The sequence below is a fragment of the Sprattus sprattus genome, assembly GCF_963457725.1.
Source record: "Sprattus sprattus genome assembly, chromosome: 1".
In the NCBI taxonomy this organism is placed as follows: domain Eukaryota; kingdom Metazoa; phylum Chordata; class Actinopteri; order Clupeiformes; family Clupeidae; genus Sprattus; species Sprattus sprattus.
Window position 1 is genome coordinate 53279894 of NC_137920.1, and position 21061 is coordinate 53300954.

Here is a 21061-nt window from a genome sequence, read left to right on the forward strand (position 1 = left end):
TTGGTTGACACTAACATACCCTGGTAAGTCTGTATACCAGAATATAATCTGTGATAACGTTACTCAACACAGTGATTGATTATGTTACTCAACACAGTGATAAATAGCTGATTCACTGATTATATAGATTTGTTATTAATGAGTGTCGATCATTCTGAATTAAAACAGAGAAGGGAGAGAAACATCTTTAATTGATAAATAATGACAATTTCTTGTTCAGACATCCTACTAACACCTTAGGACATGTCATTGAACGATATTCCATGTCAGAACAGGCCAGACTTCCAGAAATATAGTTGGTAGTAATATCACAATGTAGATTTATTTTCAAAAGTGAATTAATACAAAACTCAGTTCCCTCATCAACACCCTCGTATTTGACTGGTTTCATATGTGTGTTTCTGAGTAATCTGGTCATGTGTGACCCACATCTCCCTGTCTCCAGGGTGTGCCTCTGTGCTATGGTTCTGTCAGACACTTTCCCAAATGAATCAGTGGCTGAAGAAGAGACTGCCTGACAGCACAGCGAAAGAAAGGGCTGCTCTGAGGCTCTCTGTTTCCTTTAAGAACACTACATTTCTGTTAAAGGACAGACAGAAAAGAAACACTATAAATAAGATGGGACCCATGGAATCATGGACATACTCTTCTCGTTCCCTTTTGTTTGTTTTTAAATGACTGTGTTGATAAGGAAACACAATGGTCACTGTGCTTCCAGTTTGCTATTTACCCTTGGTTGTTGTATCCCATAGTTTTCAGAGAATCACGTTTCTGGGGGGTATTCCAAGAATGTGGGTTAGCCCCATAGCTTCATTCTCCTAGCTAAACAAAGCCATGAGGCTCTTCTATTATGAGGTTTATTACCTACCCTGAGTTAACTTACCCAGCTTTATCACTAAACCATGTATCTGGAACTCCCTTAAAATACTTTATACCTTAAAACCAAGAGAAGTGTTGGAATTGTCCAGTGGTTTGGTTGTATGCTCCGCAGGTGTATGGTCAATTGGAAATAACAAACCAATAACAGTTTATTGTAACTTTCATTCCATATTGTTTTTGTGTGTGTGTGATGATCTTGACATCTCATGTTGACACAAGGTTATACCATGTTGGCCTTTTCGATGGTCACCCAGTTTTATCCTGTATTGTTAGAGTTCAAGTCTCAAGATAATGCACCTTACCTCTTAACCCTGTGCAGTACTTATGAAATTCATTATTGATTTTAAAAATCAACCTCATCCTACAAGGCTCTGTAATGTTTTTGTTATATGCCCCTTTAAACAATATTTCGTGAGACTATGTCCTATGATGCCATGTTCTATGTCCATATTCACGCTTTATTTTCAGAGGCATGTAAAGTTTTAACATAGCCTACTCAGTCAATAAAAGCATAACATCATAATGAATGGTTTCCTTAGTTCTTTCGCTTTTTCCTAGTTGAAGTAGTTTTGAGTCTACAATGAGTATGGATGCCGCCATTTAGGCCTACTTAACAATATGGAATTGGTAGCCCTAATTTATATTATTTATATCATTTTGTCAAAACTCATTCAGTCAATACTAGAATAATATATTATTAAAATACACCAGTTTCGAACCACTCAAAACGATTTTAGTGTTCCAATGCAATCTATGCAATACAGAGCTAGGCACATGTTTTATGTGGGGTGTCTTCACAGTGCCTCAAGGAGCTCGCACCTTTGAGAGTGCACTGTAACAGGAGGAGGGGGCCGTGCTTATGTGTGGCGTGGATAGAGTACATTTCCCGGATGGAGATCCGACGCCATCTTTAGAGCAAAGCTACCGGTAGAGTGGGAACTCCGTGCTGCTGTTGCTCCGTCAGGAATCCTCGGTCGAGATTCTCTCCCGTCTCTGAGCCTCTTTACCTCCGCCCGCTGAAGATCGTCAACCTTAGGCCTATACAACATGGCAGACCGAGAGCACCTAGTATATCAGGCAAAACTTGCCGAACAAGCTGAGAGATACGACGGTAAGTAACGTTAGAATGATTAGCTTTATGAGAAATACGGTTACTGCAGGACATGTTCCTCACCCTCCCTCTTGTGGGGGGCTAGGGGGAGAGGGCGAAAACAGGGAAGCGGGCGAGACGTTTCGTAAAAAAAAAAAAACATGCAGAAAAGCTAGCAGCAAATTGATGTTTATTTTAGCTAACGTGAACGACACTTAAATGTTAACCTCCTGACATATCAGTTGTATTATGATCAGCTCGTTGGTAACTTAAGAGGGTGACCGACTCATCGATAAAGGCACGGTTGCTTGCTAGCGTGCTGATGAGTGGTCCGCAAGCTAGTTAGTGTAGCATGATAGCTTTGTGAGCAGTAAGTAGCATTGGGGGGTGTCACAGGGAAAGTATCGTTAACGTTATGGAAAACATTCGCTTTCGGCGTTCTTAAAAAGCCGCACAACAACCATTGAAAGATCCGTATTTTGCCCAAATGGCGACTTGCTGGTTCAAATGTATAACAATACGTTAACGTAAGCTAGGCAATATGGTGAGAATGAGTGGCAGGTATGAACTGTTGGTGTTAAATCATATCGCCTCAAATGCCCCCATGCTACGTTTACGTTAAATGGCTAACATGAATCGTTGAAGTCAGTTAAGCATTGGGCTAATTTAGAAGATGCATAGGGCCCGCAATAAGTAGAGTATGATGGCTTCATGGCTAACTATTGCGTTCTGTCAGATTTGCGGCCAACAGCATGCTATCCGGATAGCCTGTGTGATATGGTGGGGTGGGTTTCATGTGGACTCGTGTATCACACGTTTCTCGAGTAGCTCGCTAAGCTAAATTCAACGATTGCTTTAATTCAACTGGTTGTGAAATGGTATTAAAACTATATCTCATTACGAATTGTCATCGTTGTAAATTCGCGCGTGTGTTTGCACTATTAGCCGTTAACGGAACAGATGCCAGTATAAAGCAAAAACCACCTTGGTCATCCTGCTAGGAAGCCCTAGCCTGAAATCTAATAGTCAGATTGCATAGGGAAGCAAAGATTAGCAAGCCAGCTGAAAAGGTAGCAAAGGTCAGTTAGGTTTGTGTGTAGCGAGAATCTGACATGCATTGTTTAACTTCTTAATCCATCGAAGTCATCGTAAAGTTATGACACATGTCATTTAGAACACTTGGTACTCTATCTTGTTAGCATGGCTGAGAAAAGCTAATTGACGTTAGCATAGGTCCTATTAGCTATCCTTAACGTTACCCTTCTGAAATTGGTTTTACAGTGGACATGTGAAAGTGAACTAATCTAATTTGATGGCGTATTTTGAAATTACTATCAGTTATCAACATTTGTTCGACAGTTAGTTATCAGTTAACATTGATACAATTTGGCTCGCAGACAATCTATTGGGAGATTTTAGCGTTGGCTATTCTAACCAGGTAATATACCTCTGGTAGACAGCTTAGAAAGCAACGTAACGTTTGTAAGATTGCTTATTAGTAGCAAGATACAATGAGAAAATTCAGTGTCGCACACGAACCTGGTCATTATTTAGCACTGTGTGTGATGAGCAAGACTTATGTCTTGTGTTGTAAATGTGCTAACAATAACTTCAATATTAGTTAATTGGCTAAATACAGTATTAACCAGCCAATCTGGTCCACCAGTTATAGAATACATTGAGGTACCTATGATCGGTCTTGAAGGGTGTAGATTGAAATATAGGCAGCACTTGTTTAAGGTCCACGTATTTACAATTAAATAACAAGAACAAGAACAATTACAATCTCATCATTGCGGTGACTTGGAATCTACACAGAATTAAATTAACCGCAGTTTTTTTTTAACTGCGCAAAATAATGCTTATCATTAATAGGTTGACTGAGGAAAGTAAAAGCAGTCACTCCCCTTTAGTCATTGAGACGGCCCACAGAAGTACTCATTCATTAAATAGAGGCCGATGGGCCGTATGATCGACATGCTCTTTCAGTGGTGTTTAAAAAAAAAAAAAAAAAAAACTGTCTGGTTGATGATTGGGGAACATTGGAGGTCTTGTACCTTTTCATAGAATACCCAAGACTTCTTTGAAGGTTCAGGCGTCACTTAAACTGACATATGCTTTGTTGTACAATTGTTATTGGTTATATGCCACCATTACACCATTCCTGTCTGTAAGAGAAATTGGCATCAACTAATATGTGTAATGTAAAATCGTACATTTCATCGACTTTATTTAAAGGCACCTTCCGTGATTCTGTCAAAATGTGGTTGATATTTAAGCTCAACAGCCAATCAAATTGTACCCCTCTACTCTGTGCTCCTGAATCATTGTGTTTGGCAGGAATACTGTATGCCTTGGTCCCAGCCACTTTGTCTATGAATCTTTGAATATTATTATTATTATTATTAATATTATTATTATTCTATGTTGGTATTTTTTGTAAGGCTAACAGGAAAAGCTCTAAACAAAAAAACAAGTAGCCTATTGGCTGCAGTAGAGGCCAACACACCCTAGTGCAGGGGTTCCCAACCTTTTTGACTCCGAGGCCCAACTTTTTGTATTTGTAACAGGTCGGGGCCCAACAGACACCCCGCTTAATTAGCGAATCTTTATTCCATTAGGCTAATTGAATCTATAATCCATTAAAAAAAAGCGATTGTTATGTGTGAGGAAAAAGCAACATCAGCACCTGCCACAGGTGGAAGCCTAGAAATAAATAAAAGAAAATCTAACTCTAGATATTGCATCAAAATTGTATTGTGCACCCGAAAACAACATAAATACACACAGGGAACTGAATTGCAGTAGGCCTAGGCCTATTTGTGCACAACAAGCAAGTCAGGACCCAAAAGATAGCATGTACTCAAAATAAGTGATGGAACATGCAAACAAGACCACTCAGCTAGGCCTAATTAAAATAAGTGATGCTTCAGACATGGAAACAAATAGGTTCAAATATGTCAATATAATGATTAGAATAATTTAGATAATGAATTAAATCTGTGGCTGCCATCTATTATCAACATAAATAGCAACAATCATTCCTGGGCAGTCGTTTGAGTTGGTAGCTGTCCACAGAAAAGCATATCCACTCCAATGATAACGCACAAAAACAACACTAATGCAACGTTACTGACGTCCGTCGAATCCTATACATTTACGAGTAATCACTTCAGACAGCGTGTATTTTAGACACTGTTGTTTAATGGTATATTTTTCGTGTTCTCTCGCCGTCAAGCAAGGAAATCCGAAACACAATGTTGCCACTCGGCGGTAAATCGTTAGAATAGTGTTAGTTGGCAGTGACAGCTAAATTCAGCTTGACAAATGCTACATACAACTTAAGATTTGTTGATTGTTCCGTCATTTTGCCTCTTAAACAGAAACTTTCCGCCAAACAATCCCTCAGCTCTCTCCAACATCTCGGTCGCTTCTGCCTAACTGACTGCAGGCACGCGGCGGTTTCTTGTCAACGCACACCGGAAGTAAACAAAGTTGCGTTAACTGCAAAAAAAATAATCTCGGCCACAATAATATCATAGATGTATGCGTTAACTTTGACGTCCTCAATTTATATTGTTCTCAATTTAAAATCAGTTACTCACTCCGCGGCCCACCAATGGGGGAAAAAAAATCTGAAACATTTTCGCGGCCCAATGATAGTGCTCCTCGGCCCACCAATGGGCCACGGCCCATGGGTTGAGAAACCCTTCCCTAGTGGACATGCTCTAACATCAACATTCCTTTAGGTTTGTTAGATGAAGATTTGCATAATCACGTAGTTACAATTTTAAAATTACACAGTAACAGAATGAGACGTGGATCTGTGAAATTACACAGTTACCTGATCCATTTGATTATGTCATTATCGATGCCAGTACCGATCCATGGATTGGATGGGTGTATTGCTACAGAGAACGGACGGCTAGAGGACCGTGAGGGACAACTCACTTAATTTGACAAAAAGTGTGTTTGTTTAGAATAGCAGACTACTATTCAAAAACAAATGCAGCATTTATCTCTCCAAATGTTGATATGCATTACCTCGATCAAGACCGAAATCGAGATCCATTTTCTATTTTGTAAACGGTCTGGTCAAGATGGTTTTGGAGTCCTTGTGCTGGAAGGAAAGGCACAATTTTCGAATGGCAGGACATTTGAAATCCTCTGCATGTCAGTGACTACTATACCCTCTTGTTCTATGCAATTCTAATCAGTGAAGCTCTTTGTTTTCTGAATACTCCTTAGATTATCTCATGTAATGGCTTTACCTGGGTCACATGTGTGTTGTTCTCTCCCTAACAGGCAGAGAAAGGTATAGCAGCAGCTTCATGTCTGTGAGGCAGTTTCACACATTTGTTCCCTTCTCCGGGATAGGACACCCATCCTGTGTGTGATGCATGGTCTGAAACGGGCCCCGGCAACAGCCCTCCCACCCTTCCATGACCGGCGTGGTCTCCGGCAGACTTCTTCTAATCTTACGGCACTCACTGGTCTCTCTCCTGCTTTCTCTGGAGGAATGCAAGAAGCAGAGTGCAGCTGGGGTCGAGCCAGATGAGCAAACCAGGAGGAGGCATGCAGCCCTAGTATGTCTGCGTGTGTTGGAGGAGGGGGGGGGGGGGGGGGGGGTCTCTTACGTAATGTCTTCCCCCCCCCCCCCCCCCACAACCCTGTGAGTGGCTGAGTACATATGGATCTGTTGAGTTGCTGGAAGTCAAAAGAAAAAAACGCTATCAGAATGGGCGGTCTTTGTTTCCCACTCAGCGCTCTTCCCCTTCCTCCCTCTGTCCCTCCTCACCAACCCTCACCATCCCCTCCCCTCTCCACAGATGAGGAAGTGCACTGTTGGACTGTCTGTGGTCTCAGTGGGAGGGCTTCTCTCTGGCCACCCAGCGGACCTGAAAGAATTCCAATTCAGTGTGGTAATGCCAGTGATCCCCCCCACCCCCCCTTGTCCCCTCACACAACTTAGAGTAACGAGCCAGCCCAGCGTACATCAGGCAGCCTGTCTGCTGTTCAGCTCTGGGGCTGCATCACACTAATGAACTGGCCTGTTTTTTTTTATATATGCAAGTCTTTTATCCTGCTTGTGAAAATAGTTACATTTGGTACACAGGTTGTCTTATTTTGGTGTGCCTTTGTTTGAGCCTCTTCTTGCGTCTAAAGTGAGAGTAATTGAATCCACATAATTATTGTTTGTGTGATGACATTCAGAGATACAGATATATGGCTTGAAATGGTTTCAAGATTATAATTTTTTTGTAGATTTTCTATTTTTTCTTGTGGCTCAAGACGGTTGCAGGCTTACTGGTACAGAAACAACATGCTCGTTGTAACCTAGACATTAGCATATGTTAGATTCAGTAAGTTCATTTTTAAGCAAAAACCTGTGCATTTCCACCAGGCTCCTGTCAGGAATAACCCCCCGCCCGCTTAATGACTTGAGAGCTAGTCACCCCCTAGGGCACTGGGAGGGGGAGAGAAAGAGATACAGAGATGTCCTTCTGACGAGTGGCATCGAGTTACGGCAGCATGTTTCTAAGAGCTCATAGTATCCCACTATTGGCTGAGCCGTGCTGACTGCATTTTTTTTCTCGAAAGGCTTTCACTCCCTGTATAGCACTCTGCTTTCCTCTCTGAGGCCGTGTACCTCAGAGGCTAGTTTCAGGTGGTGGCTTGTGCAAGGACTTATGCAGGTCATTAAATCATATAGTGCCAGTTTAGTTTGGTTGGCTGAAATGTGCTGCCGTGTAGAGCCTCTGCCTCGGTTTTAGAGGCTAATGTCTCAGTATCAGGGGAGCATGAGTCATGAATGGTGGCCTCCCTTGTCTTGTTTGAACACGATTCGCGAATACCTCCCTTGGCGCATGCCTCCTCAGAGTGCCTTTTGTATCTGTGTGGGATTCGTTCTTACCTCAGCTGCACCGGTCCACTGAAGGTTCTTCTCCTTATAGATTGGTAATGAACTGGCATGCTCCCAGACTTTCCATTAAAGAGTGGGAAGGGGTGGTGGAATGAACTGGAGAGCTGCACCTTTAATCACATTAGAGATTTAAATGGATTTGCTGGCTGTAGTAAGCCCCCCCCCCCCCCGGCCACCCCCTTCATTGAGATTTCAGAGAAATTAGTTTGATCTGAAAATCGTTTTAAATGCCATCATTTTTGAGGATGTCTAATGGGAAGTCTCTGCATGTGGCCTTGTGCAACTTGAGAGGAGCTGTAGCAGCTACCTCACTGCACAGTTTAGGTGCATCCAAACCTATCGAGTGCTTCAAAGCATTGCTGAACCTTAAATTACATAAATAATAAATCAATGAAATGTAGATGTCCCTTAATTAACAGCAATGCTGATGAATCCCCCTGGACTGGCACCTTGTTAATATTTATAAGAGAAATGTGCTGACAAGATGTGACACTTTTTATACACATCTTAATGAAGTGAACACAGAGAGATGTGAGACGTGGCTCTGTTTTGACACGCTACGTAAGTGTAGCAACCGGTTTAAAGGATGCAGTCTAGTTCTTCATTCTCACAGACCGTCTTCACAACACTGAATAAACACAAAACAATTCAAAGTGCAAGAATTCTCCTGACCTTTGCGTTGCCTGGTAGCCAGCTAAGTGTTAAAGGTCAAAGGTGAAGGAGTTTAGAAATAGACCTGTGTTGGAAACGGCATTCCGTTTTGGTTACTGGCCCTGAAAATAGGCTCACCAGTGCCTCACCAGTCCCTGCTCTACAGTGTCCTATTTGGCACAGAATATTTCATGCCAGTAAATTAATTAGGGAACAAGTACAGCATGTTAAGCCTGGCTATCCTGCAGCTTGTGTAACCTGAAGTAGCAAGCAACAGAATGCAAGAATCCAGTTATCTTCAGTGAGCTGTTTCCTCCCCCGCCCAAACGGAATGGTGCTTTTACCTTGAAGGCTGGGTGGGTTGGGTGTGTGTTATGATTTACAGAAACTGAGTGTGTTGCAGAGCAGGAGGGGTTAAAGGGTCACATCTAGTTAGAAGGTGTTGTCATAACCCTGAGGTTTGCAGTCAGATAACAGTGGCAAGGAAAATGGACTCTGAGTGTTTAAGAAATAATCAAATAATCCACAGTGATTCCCAGATATCTCTTTGGCATATTTATTTGCTTATGTAGTTATTTATTTATTTTTCAGCTGCTTGAGTTGAGACTAACTACATGAATTGGAACATGCAGATAGATGGATAGGTAGGTGGGTGGGTGGGTGTATCCTGAAGGATAGGATACATATGCACACATTGTGGGTGGCTGTTTGCCTGAACTGATAGATTCTCCAGGACCCAATGTTCACGCTTTTGTAGTATCCCAGCAGTTCCTCACGGACAAAGAAACCATATATAATTTAACAATAGAATTTGCCACATGCCAGCATGGAGAGAGATTTAATTTATTTGTCTTTTCGTCATCTCCAGACATCTTTTGGTGCATGTGTTAGTGGGCAGCTTTGGTGAGCTCACGGTTGCATTGTTTCCCCTTCTGTGTGGTGTTGGTGGTGTTGGTGGTGGGGGAGTGGAGTGGGCGCCAGGCTGCTGGCTGGGCGTGGGGCTCTGGTAATCCCCCTCTCTCGGTAAGGAGCTTATTTTCACTGACTCACTTGCGCAGCAGCTGTGAACAGAGCAGCGCAGCGTAGCGAAGGAGTGCAGAGCTGGGTGGGGTCGCTTTCCTGCCGCCACTCCCATTGTGGATTTACGAGACGCTCGCACAGCTGATACGGCTTCAGCTTCACAGTGTACCCCCCCCCCCCCCCCCATGGTGTCCTTTATGGCTGATGCTTTTCTCTGATGTCTGTTCTGTGCACCATGGAGGTGCCATCAGTGTTCGAGAGAACAGTTGTTTTCCTAAGTACACAGTATGCCAGTGAAACAGTACTCATGCAAAGGCGCAGTAGTTGCTCCTTCGCTACCTATTTTCCCAGCATTATTTGGAAGACTGTGGTGACTCTTAAGCCTTATCCTTTATCCTGAATCGGAAATGTCAGCTGACGAAATTACTTGTATTTCTCTCTCTCTGTGCAGAAATGGTGGAGTCCATGAAGAACGTGGCGCGCATGGATACAGAGCTGACCGTGGAGGAGCGGAACCTGCTGTCTGTGGCCTACAAGAACGTTATCGGTGCCAGGAGAGCGTCCTGGAGGATAATCAGCAGCATCGAACAGAAGGAAGAGAGCAAGGGAGGAGAAGACAAACTAAAGATGATCCGGGAATACAGGCAAACGGTGAGAGTGTGACCGTTTTTGTCACTGCCTTTTTAACGGATGTAGCGCTGGGACTGTTATAGGTGTGCGCATGCGTGCGTGTGTGTATTGCACTGTCACCGTGTGTATGTTGGTAGCACGACTGGTTATGTGCTGCTCATTTTAAAGGCTGGGGCTACACCTGTGGTTTTATTCGACTTCACAGAGTATCCTCCATTGTCATTTAATGGGTCCCCATGTGATGCTATATGTGAACTGATAAGGTTATGTATTAAAAATGATCGTTATTAGGTTATTCTGCTAAGTGGCTAAACGGCTATTCAGCTGTTTTATTAGTATTTGCAACAGACAGATGTTCTTGAGGAGCAAAGCACAATCACAGTCATGTCTGAAAAGGATGAAAAGATGGGATGGATGGGAACGCGGTTAGCAAGTGAAAAAAGCAAAAGATGAGCTTGAGAAAGAGTGCTTAAGTCATTTACCAGTGCAAGCCAATGGTAGGGGGTGTAACATCTGCATTTTGCATTCTGGATATCTAGCTTAGAGATGGTATCCTCTGATATGACTAACACAAAATGAGCATACCATAATGCTGAAATATCTACAAAAAGATTGAATGCATTTAAAAATTACAACTTTATTTCCCCTTTTTTAGCATGATATTTACAGGTGAACATTGTGCATTGAATAATTATCAAATACTTTGTCCTGTGTCCAGATATGGACTGTTTTCAGTGTATCGCTTTATGCCGAAAAGAAAACCCAACCCAAATATTGTATGAGCATGCGCTGTTAGTCAGTTTATAGGTCAAACGCTAGTGCAGAGCCCTGCAGAGAAGAGAAGCACTGACCTCATAAAGTTTTCCACCTGCGCTTCTCTTTCTTGGTGGCTCACATCAGCTCTGTAGAAGTGTGGAGCAGGTAGCACATGAGACCCAGAAGAGCGCTCCCCCTTCCCCAATTTGGTCTTAAACACGGGGGGACGTTACAGTCGTTGAAACCACATGCAGTCTGGGATTTTTTGAAGTTTTTTTATATATTTCTTTTTTTGCATTCAGTTGTTTAAGCTAAACCTCTCTCTCTCTCTCTCTCTCTCTCTCTCTCTCTCTCTCTCTCTCTCTCTCTCTCTAGGTTGAGAAAGAACTGAAATCAATTTGTAATGACATTCTGGATGTACTGGACAAGCACCTCATTCCTGCTGCAGGCTCGGGAGAGTCTAAGGTTTTCTACTACAAAATGTATGTCCGCCATGTCATTCATTTTTAAAACCTTAATTTCATTTTCAATTACTAACATCAGTAATGCTTAACAGATGTAACGACTGGTTAGATATTTGAAACCATTTCAACCAATAAGCTGTTGTATGTCCCAGCAATGGAAGTTCTTGGCCAATGTGAAGTCTTGATAAAGTTTGTATAATTTGTAGCCTATTGTCTTTGTCCTTTTCTCCCTCGGCCCTGTCGCCTACTCCCTCTCCCTTCCTTCCCCTCTCTCTCTCTCTCCCTCCCTGTAGGAAGGGTGACTACCACAGGTACCTGGCGGAGTTTGCCACAGGGAACGACAGGAAGGAAGCGGCGGAGAACAGTTTGGTCGCGTACAAAGCAGCCAGTGATATCGCCATGAGCGAGCTGGCGCCAACACACCCCATTCGCCTGGGGCTCGCCCTTAACTTCTCCGTATTTTACTATGAAATCCTCAACTCCCCTGACCGCGCATGCAGGTGAGAGCCCCACCCTCCCATGTTTACAGAACATGAAACAAAACAAAACAACGCATACAACTCTCTATAAGTAACACAGACCAGAGGCAAGAAAGAGGTTGTACCGCTGTCCTTAGATAATACAGACAGGACCAGAGAGACAAGAAAGTAGGTAGCATCCTGAAAAGATGTCTGCCCTGCTTAATGTTTATGTGTGACATCTTGACAGTTGATTTGTGCTGCTCAGGTGTGTGGATGTCGAGAATAGTCCTCTGTCCTGTCAGGGGAGGAGAAAAGACCAGTCTGAAAAATGACACATCGGTGCAAAGTGACTAGCTCTTTTGTCAGCTTGTACAGCTGATAGTAGGGGATTGGTGTTTTAGTCACTTGGGAAACTTTGGTCTGTTGTAGATAAGTGTGAGTTTGCTCTTTTACCTAGTGCCTAATGGACTTCACTTAACTGTTGAAGGATCGGCGTAAACTTGCAGTTTGGTGACATTTTGCAATCGACTAGTTATTCACCAGGTCTGTAATTTCTATTGTGGTACACTGGAATATGCTTGATTGTTGGGAAAAGACACAAGGAAAGGACCATGGTTTAATATGTCCCAATCAGACTATTTTGGTACGCCAATGAAACTCTAGCCAACTAGGAATTGCTTTAAAGTTGACACAAAATCAGCTAGTCCTCCTAGTCACCGTTATGCCCGTAAGGCTGACGAATGCTGGTATGTGATAAAACGAGTCAAGTCGGCTAGTTCAAATGCTGTAGTTGTTGTGGGGTGTTCTCCTTTTACTTGGGGGTAAACGATGTTCAGGCTTCCTGATGAATGTAAGCTATGAGAAGGGCACTCAAGATGAGCTCCCACACTGTAGTATACCTGTAATTTGTGCCATCACTTATTGCACATGGGAAATCCATTACAACTCTCCTCACATGTGCTAATACCGCTCTCCTGTATGACACTAGACCTGCAACTCTGGCGGAGAATTGTAATGAAAAGGAAAGGTGATCCACATTAGCAGCCTGATGATATTCATGATATACCACCTTATTTTCTCATAACTGTGTGTGCGCGTCTAGGCCACTCTCTCACTTCTTCTGCGATGCCCTCGTTTTCCTGTGCTGGGCGAGACAGGTGGGAGATTAATGGCTACATAACTGTTGGGTTCACCCTGAGATTGAGTCGCTTGCTCCCCCAGCAACAAGGCACACAGAAAGCCTCTCTCCTCCTACATCAAGTGGCTTGTTATTTTTGCTTAAGGAACCATGGCCAGAGTGTCTGCTATTCACCATTCTTACACACACAAAAGAGGGTACCAACATTTCAGGCCCTCTGTATTATCTCTTTATCTACATTGTTTGTTTGTGTCTGTGTGAAGGCTGTAGCCGCTCTTGTTTGACCTCTCTCTCTCTCACGCGCCCACCCCCCCTCACTCCATCTCTCTCTCATTCAGGTTGGCGAAAGCGGCCTTTGATGATGCGATTGCAGAACTGGATACACTGAGTGAGGAGAGCTACAAGGACTCCACACTCATCATGCAGCTGCTCCGTGACAACCTGACACTATGGACGTCAGACATGCAAGGAGACGGTGAGGCGCATTCTGATTGGTCCACAGCGCGCTTAGGCCTGCTTGGACGTGTAGCACAACCACTTACATGCAGGAAATCTTTGACCCGCCTCTCCTTTCAGCTAAACCCTTGATTTCCATTTCTTTCTGTCTTTCTCTCTGCCCTTACTTCCTGACTGTGTCCCTGACCTGTGCCCACTATTCTGTCCACTATCTCTCGTCTGTCTCCATTCTTCATGTGTAGATTCCTAAGGACAAACCCCCTCCATTTCCTCTTAGAACTGTACTTTGTAAGTCATCTCTTTCAGCTTTCTCCTCACGTGACTCACTCAGCCCCCTCGTTGTGTCTCACTAACCTCTCGTTGTGTCTCACTAACCTCTCGTTGTGTCTCACTAACCTCTCGTTGTGACTCACTCAGCCCTCTCTCGTTGTGATTCACTAACCTCTCGTTGTGACTCACTCAGCTCTCTCTTGTTGTGACTCACTCAGGCCTCTCTCGTTGTGACTCACTAACCTCTCGTCGTGTCTCACTAACCTCTCGTTGTGACTCACTCAGCCCTCTCTCGTTGTGTCTCACTAACCGTGCACTGTGCTGGTGTTCTGCCTCCTGGCCTCACAGAAACTGGACAGGTGACGGCTGGCTGCCAGGAGCTGTTTGTTTTGGAGGTTGCTGTCTGTGTTCAGTCAGACGTTTGCGTTAACAGGAACGACTCATGGTCCTGTTGTGTTTGACATGTAGGGATGGGCATTTCCTCTCACTGAACAGTTGTAGCATTTTTGCTTTATTCCCTTTTAATACTTATAGTGACGTAACCCTTCGCACCCGCAAAGTGTGTGTGTGTGTGTCCGTCCCCCCCCCCCCCCCCCCCCAGTATTATTAAATGCATTTTTTTAAATGTGCTGTATTGCACTAGGGTTACAATTTTAAATTTGTAGTCTTATTAGCAGCCAGCTAAAATATATATGCAATGCAGGCAGGCACGCACGCATACGGTTGGGTAGACTAGGGCCTCATTTAGTGAGGTTTAGAAAGTGGAGAACACAGGAGTAGGAGAAGATCTCTGATCCCTCACACCCTTTTGATCCCACCTCTGCCATGTACAGTGCTTATCTCAAATCTACTTGTCTAAAACATCTAAAAACTAATTGTAAAAGAACTGCAAGGCACCGGCACACCCTTATGTTATTTGTCTGCAATTAGTCGTGTTTTCACAAGTTTGCTGTTCAAAACTATTTTTCTTTTTATATAAGGGCGCAGCTAGGGAACGCTACGATTTGCTTAACTCAATAGTTACAATCACTGAAAGATTGGGCCCTAAGTCTTTGATTTCAAAATTCAGGGTATAACATCAGAAGATTGTTTACTGAAACCTTAACATTTTTGACCACTTAAAGAAATAATTCACCCCAAAATAAATGTTCACATCCGTATGTACTTAGCAGCTGAGATGTCATCTAATCTGTGGCTCCAGGGTATCACTGATGGCCCTCGATGTAAATGTATCCATGTTATTGCCACAGAGATCACTCCGCTACACAAGCAAACTCTGAGGAGAAAATCATGATGATAATCATTTTGGGTTAAACATATTCTTTTGAACTCCTCCTCTCCTCTAGGTCCATGTAAATGTCCATCCTCTCTGGGTACACTGCAAAAAATGCCCCTCTAGATTTAAGACAAATAATTACATATTTAAGCAGGATTTTGCTTAAAACAAGCAAATTTGGCTGCCAGTGCGTTGAGCAAATTTGGCTTGTTAAGATTTCTTAAAATAAGACCATAACTCCAAAAGCACAGAATGTCCTGAAATAGGACTAATACCACTAATTTCAAGACATGTAGTTACCTCAAAATAAGCCTGATTTCAGTCAAATCTAGTGAACTTCTGAGGCATTAGTACTTGAAATAAGAGACAATTCAAGCACAGAATGTCCTGAAATAAGACTAATTCCACTCATTTTAAGACATGTAGTTACCTCAAAATAAGCCTGATGTCACTCAAATCTAGTGAACTTCTGAGGCATTAGTACTTGAAATAAGAGACAATTCAAGCACAGAATGTCCTGAAATAAGACTAATTCTACTTATTTCAAACCATGCAGTTACCTCAAAATAAGCCTAATGTCACTCAAATCTAGTGATCTTCTGAGGCATTAGTACTTGAAATAAGAAACAATTCAGGCTTCTACATAAGACCACAACATCTTAAAATAAGAGTAAAATTTAGACTGACAACACTGATTTCAAGTCATATAGTAACTTCCAAAGAAGTCTGTCATCACTCAAACCTGGAATACTTCTAAAGCTTTAAGTTACTTCAAATCAGACCAATAGCTCTTAAAATCATGGAAACATTTCACAACATATTATTTATCACTGTTTTATTACCCTGTTAATGAAGAAAACCAATAACAGGCATTTGACAATAATGAACAATATTAAGCATCAGAATGCTTAAATGTACTTAATTACATATTACACATAATGATTTTAGTTAACTGTCAGACATAAGGTACATTGACATCTAACATAAACGATAACAATTCAGCAACACATCAAACAGTCGGAAATCATCCAACAGCCAACAAATCATTAACAAATTTAGCTGGAAATACATTGGACATTGTGTTACTGTGTGCTGTCCTGACCTCCAGACATATAGAGAAAGAGATAGAGGGGGGGTGGGGCATAGAGAAGAGTGACATACAGAGAGAGGTTGACAAAGAGGAGAGGGAGAGACAGACTAGGTTTGGATGAATTCTTGCCGGTTAGCAAGCACCTTTTTATATGTTGTCATCTTTTCACTCTCGTCAATAGAATCTTTCAGTACATCTGTTTGTATTATGGACAATAGCGTAGCAATTCACCTGGAATAGGTGAACTGGCACACATAGCAACATCCCATCAGTATCATGAGGGACTCCGGAAGCATGTCCCTTGGCAAGGTCGTCAGTGGGGTATTGCTGACTGTCGGAAGCACATTGTTGGAGTCGATGATGAAGACAGGACTGCTAAGCGGCCTTTTATGCAAGAAGACATTGGGGTCCTCAGATGGCTGAAAGCAACAAATTGGGGGAGGGGGGCAGAATGAAGTTAAACCAAACACATGAAATTCACAAATGAAACCATTATACACGTGTACAGTACGTGTATTGACACTAAAACCCACCTCAAGGACATTGTGTAGTGCCTCACTTGCTGACTTGAGTTTTCTTGGAGGGACGGCTGAGGAAGGGAACATTTTTAGGAGAACCTCCAACAAGGCAATGATCTGTGCAGCTGCAAACAAAGGGGTAAGAGTGAATCAGCAATATTTATGATGTCTCTGAAACTATGGATACTTAAGAGCACTGAGGATTCAAGGAAAAGAGTGGAAGCATATCGGCTATGTGGCGATAATGACCAGGAAAACACGCATAGCCAGTCTAGCCACAATCTTTGGCTTTATCTATACAACCATCTTCTATCATATCTACTATTATAGACTTACCTTCCAGAAGTTACTGTGTTGTCTTGTCCAATTGCTCAATCTGTAATTTAAAGAAAAGGGTTCTTACTCTTTCAGAAAGAAAAAAATCTTGAACTTCAAGTCAAAGCTTCTGTCAGTGTGGGGGATCCTTAATATAGAGTAGCTAGCCAGCTAAGAGCTAACTGCAGCTACTAGCTATTATATCACCAACATTCACACTAAATGAGTCCTCTAAACTTGCTTACTTTTCACAGACAAGACTAAAAGGGGCACTTTCTGACATTGTATTACCTGGCACTAGTTAAAAACATACGTTAGCTCAGTCGAAATGTGCTTCAATTGAATTTAATGTGCTAGGTTAGCCGTCTTAGCTAACGACAACTGTGCTAGCTTTGTTTGCTAAAAAGTTTATAACTTCAACCAGAGGTCTTGGTCATTTACGATACATTTTGATTTTCAATATCGCTTACGAATTACCAAAGTAGGCAGAAGTTAAATTATGTGAGCTTACCTTTAGCTTTTGAAGTAGAAAGGCACGATGTTTTCTTCAGCTGTTGTACTTGCTTCAGTTCACATCACTGGCATGCAGCCTCAGAGACGTTTTGAGATGTGTTCGAGTGAATCCGATCGTGCCACCAAGTTTGAGGAAAACTTGTGGTTTATGACGACACTTCTGACTTCTGACTTGTGCTCAGTGGTAATCCACATGTATCTCAAGTATATTTGACTGTGTTTTTTAAGTGATTTAGGTCACTTGAACTACATGGTGCAATTAAGTGGTTGTTAAAACTTATATCTATTTGAAAATAACTTGAATTATGACCTTTAATCCGTTAAGAAAAAAACAAGCGAATTTATGCTTGAAATTAAACGTTTTCAACTTAAAATAAGACTCCCACACTTAAAGTGAATTATTTTAAGATCTAGTACTCAAATCTAGTTTAAAAGAACTCAAATTAAGTGCAAATGTGCTTATCAAGACAGCCCAAGTAATATTTGCTTGAAATAGGTAAAAATAACCTTACCAAGAAAGCACTAGGTAAGTACAATTTAGCTAGAAACAAGACCAACTAGATTTTTCATCTTAATATAAGAGTAATAACACTAGGTTAGAAAAGCATTTTTTGCAGTGTATGAATGACTGTTATGATAAAAAACAAACAAGCCACAAAAAAAGGTAGAAAACATAGATAAGTCTACGTTCTAGTCTCCTAGTAAATATTGTCTTGTTTAGCCAAGGTGTGCCTTTTGACTCAAAAACGAAAAACAGAAATTAGCTTTCTTTAGGTACACATCAGTGATCTGTACAAATTGTAAACATGGTTGTTTTACAAATTCCTGCTTTATAATGCACTTATCTATAATTTGATTAATGGTTGTTGCACTGCGATGAAGTGATCGCTGGCATATACACTCAGTGTAAGACCTGCATAAGATCAAATGCCCACACAGGACTGACATTTTGAGAGTGTGCTCACAGAATTGCTCATAAAGCGGCTCATTATGCTGCACGTTACTCTTGGTGAAATGAAGCAGGTTTTCAGCCTCTGAGCGCACTTATACATTTTGTGTGGCAAGCTTTCCAATTGAATGTCTTTGGCTCAAAGGGTTAATGTTTACGGTGTATGTGCGGGGGCGTGTGTGTGCGTCCCCATACGTGCATCGTGAACCACATTACACTCAAATCTCACTCTTGAGCTGTATAGTGCATGCTCCGCTGTATCTGCACCTGAGGCCAAATGACCTGTTTCTAACAGAAGCTTATCAGTTCTGATATGAACTGCCCTCACAACTCAACTAGAAAACATTATAGCCTGTGCTTAAAGAGGATGGCACCAAAACCACACCACTGCTCTTGGTCTTCCCCAGCAAGCCTCCCAAAAGAGTTGAAACGCTTCCATATTGCTGTTGCCTTTGCCAGCATGAAAAATGAGACTGGGAGGCTTGGAGTTGTCACAGTCTAACATCAGCCAATAGTCACTCTGAGGATTCTATAAATAACCGCCTGCTCAGGCTTTATTGTACATGTGTGCAACGCCTTACTGCACGTGATGCGGAGGCAGCTCTGCTGCCATTACTATGGTAACCTTCCTAAGCAACAAGTAGTTATGGACTTGTTAGTCCAACTTTGCTAATTATCTTAGTAAACTGTGCAGCTGCTCCTGCTGTAAGCATGGTTTAAAGTTGCCCTCTAGTAACACACTGACTTGAGTGTGCCTTGCTTGCCTAGACAATATGCAGTTGAAATGGGCTAACTGTAGCCCAGCTGTAAAGGCCAGCATTTTTTGTTCATGTAGCTTTTGGGGACCGGATTGATATTTCTGTACCTTAGTGGTTTGTGAGTTGTATTCCTGTTACCACCCCACCCCCCGATGGATTATGTGTACTACTGCCATTTCTGAGCCTCTTGTGTTATGACATGCACTGCCCCATTAGTACTGGCTGAGGGATTGAAGATGGCACTTGCCTGCACATGTCAATACAAGGTTCTAATTCTGTCCATTTTCCCCCTCCAGGTGAAGAACAGAATAAAGAAGCACTGCAAGATGCGGAGGAGGAGACTCAGTGAGACTTCACGGCCAATACGCAACCCACCCGCCCCTGTCCCAATCTCTTTGTCTTTCTTGCGCTCTCTCGCTCTTCTTTCACTCTCTCTTGGTCTTCTCTCTTGACCCACCTCCCCAGCCCAACCCCACCCCTCAGGTTCTCCAGTTGGCATGAGAGCCCACAGCCAGCCTCCCACTCCCCCCCACCCACCCCCCTTCGACGTCTCATCTTCTCTCTGTTTCTCTCTCAGTTTGTCCATCTGTCTTCTTTCTTTTGATTTTTGTTTTTGCAACCTGCACCCCCAAGACTTACCCATATTTGTTTGTTTTTCTTTTCTTTGCTACAGGTTTTAGTTTTAGTTTTTTTTTTTGCTACAGTTTCACTGGGATGCATACTTGCAATTGAAACTCATGTGATAGCCCACCTACTGAAGGGTAAAACTTATCGGTTCCCCCAAGGTTTTGTTAACTACCTGTTGTAAACATAATTTTTTTTTTTTTGTAAAATCTGTGGTACTGGATCATCAAGCAGATGTTCTTGCAGGCAAAGCGTTAAAGTGATTAAAGACATTGGTAGATTTAATCATTGACACATATGCATCTTCTGATTTTGTGTTTGATTCGAGCATTTGGTGGAAAATGGTTTGGAATGGTGCTTGTCATATTTGTTTTCTGAAAGGGACACTGGCTTTAAGAAGTACCTTCTGTCCATGCACTGCGTGATGGTGTTGTAGGAAGCTGGAATGCTAGTATGTGGCGTTTAGCTTGGTGTCTCTGCTTCTAGTCTTTTAACCCATAAAAGGCTAGATGTGAGCTTGTGTACTTTCCCTTCTTCCTACAAGAAGAAGAGACAGACACGCCATGCTTTCTTTTAAAAATGCAGTAGATACCATTTTTTAAAACTCCTAGCTTTTGATGTCTAGCTTAATGTCACCTCATGCAGCTTGCAGTGGGCTGCACAGGAGAGCTTGTGCTTTTTATAGTTTTTGGAAACAAATTTGCGGGCTTCTCAAAAGATATTGTCTTCATGAACTCTGAAATAAAGCAGTCTTGCTTTGTTTGAAACAAACGTGTTTGTAGGCTGTGATGTTGCTTCCGAATGTTGCTTCATGTGGCCTCTGAACTGTAAGCTATATATGTGTGTGTGTGTGTGTGTGTGTGTGTGTGCGTGTGTATGTATATGTATGTGTGTGTGCGTGTGTGTGTGTGTGTGTGTGTGTGTGTGTTTTCTTAAACCCAATGGGGATACTCAAGTTTTATCAATTTTTTTTAAGATAGCTTTTAGATAGCTATTTGATTTTCTTCTCACACTGTCATTGCCCCAACACTTTGCCTGTTTTTCTCTTTCGCTTTCTCTGTTTCCCTTCTTTTTCTCTTTCTCTGTTTCCCTTCTTTTTCTCTCTTCTGGTCAGTATGTGTAACTTGAATCGGATTTGTACTACTGGAGCCCATAAGCGCCATCTATTCTTCCACAGCATGGAATTAACATTAAACTACTAATAAAAACAAACCTAAATTAAAGGAATGCATTTGGTCATTAAATGCATCTTTTCTTTGTTGATGAGGATGAGTGAAATG

The 21061-nt window shown here is 42.2% G+C and overlaps 1 protein-coding gene across 1 annotated transcript; it reads left to right on the forward strand.

Annotated features, from left to right (window-relative positions):
* Positions 1 to 1781: 1781 nt before the first annotated feature.
* LOC308367082 (14-3-3 protein epsilon-like) lies at positions 1782 to 21004 on the forward strand. The gene is made up of 7 exons (XM_080840903.1): positions 1782 to 1990; positions 10015 to 10214; positions 11325 to 11431; positions 11707 to 11913; positions 13351 to 13487; positions 13711 to 13756; positions 19454 to 21004. Exons 1-6 carry the CDS (start codon positions 1927 to 1929, stop codon positions 13716 to 13718), a joined length of 723 nt encoding a protein of 240 aa, XP_080697029.1. The 5' UTR covers positions 1782 to 1926; the 3' UTR covers positions 13719 to 13756; positions 19454 to 21004.
* The last annotated feature ends 57 nt before the right edge of the window (positions 21005 to 21061 follow it).

Coding starts and splice junctions, on each gene's coding strand:
- LOC308367082 (XM_080840903.1), top strand. CDS start 1,927: ATGGCAGACCGAGAGCACCTAGTATATCAGGCAAAACTTGCCGAACAA. Junction 11,432..11,706: donor AAGGTTTTCTACTACAAAAT/GTATGTCCGCCA, acceptor CCCTCCCTGTAG/GAAGGGTGACTACCACAGGT. Junction 11,914..13,350: donor TCCCCTGACCGCGCATGCAG/GTGAGAGCCCCA, acceptor TCTCTCATTCAG/GTTGGCGAAAGCGGCCTTTG.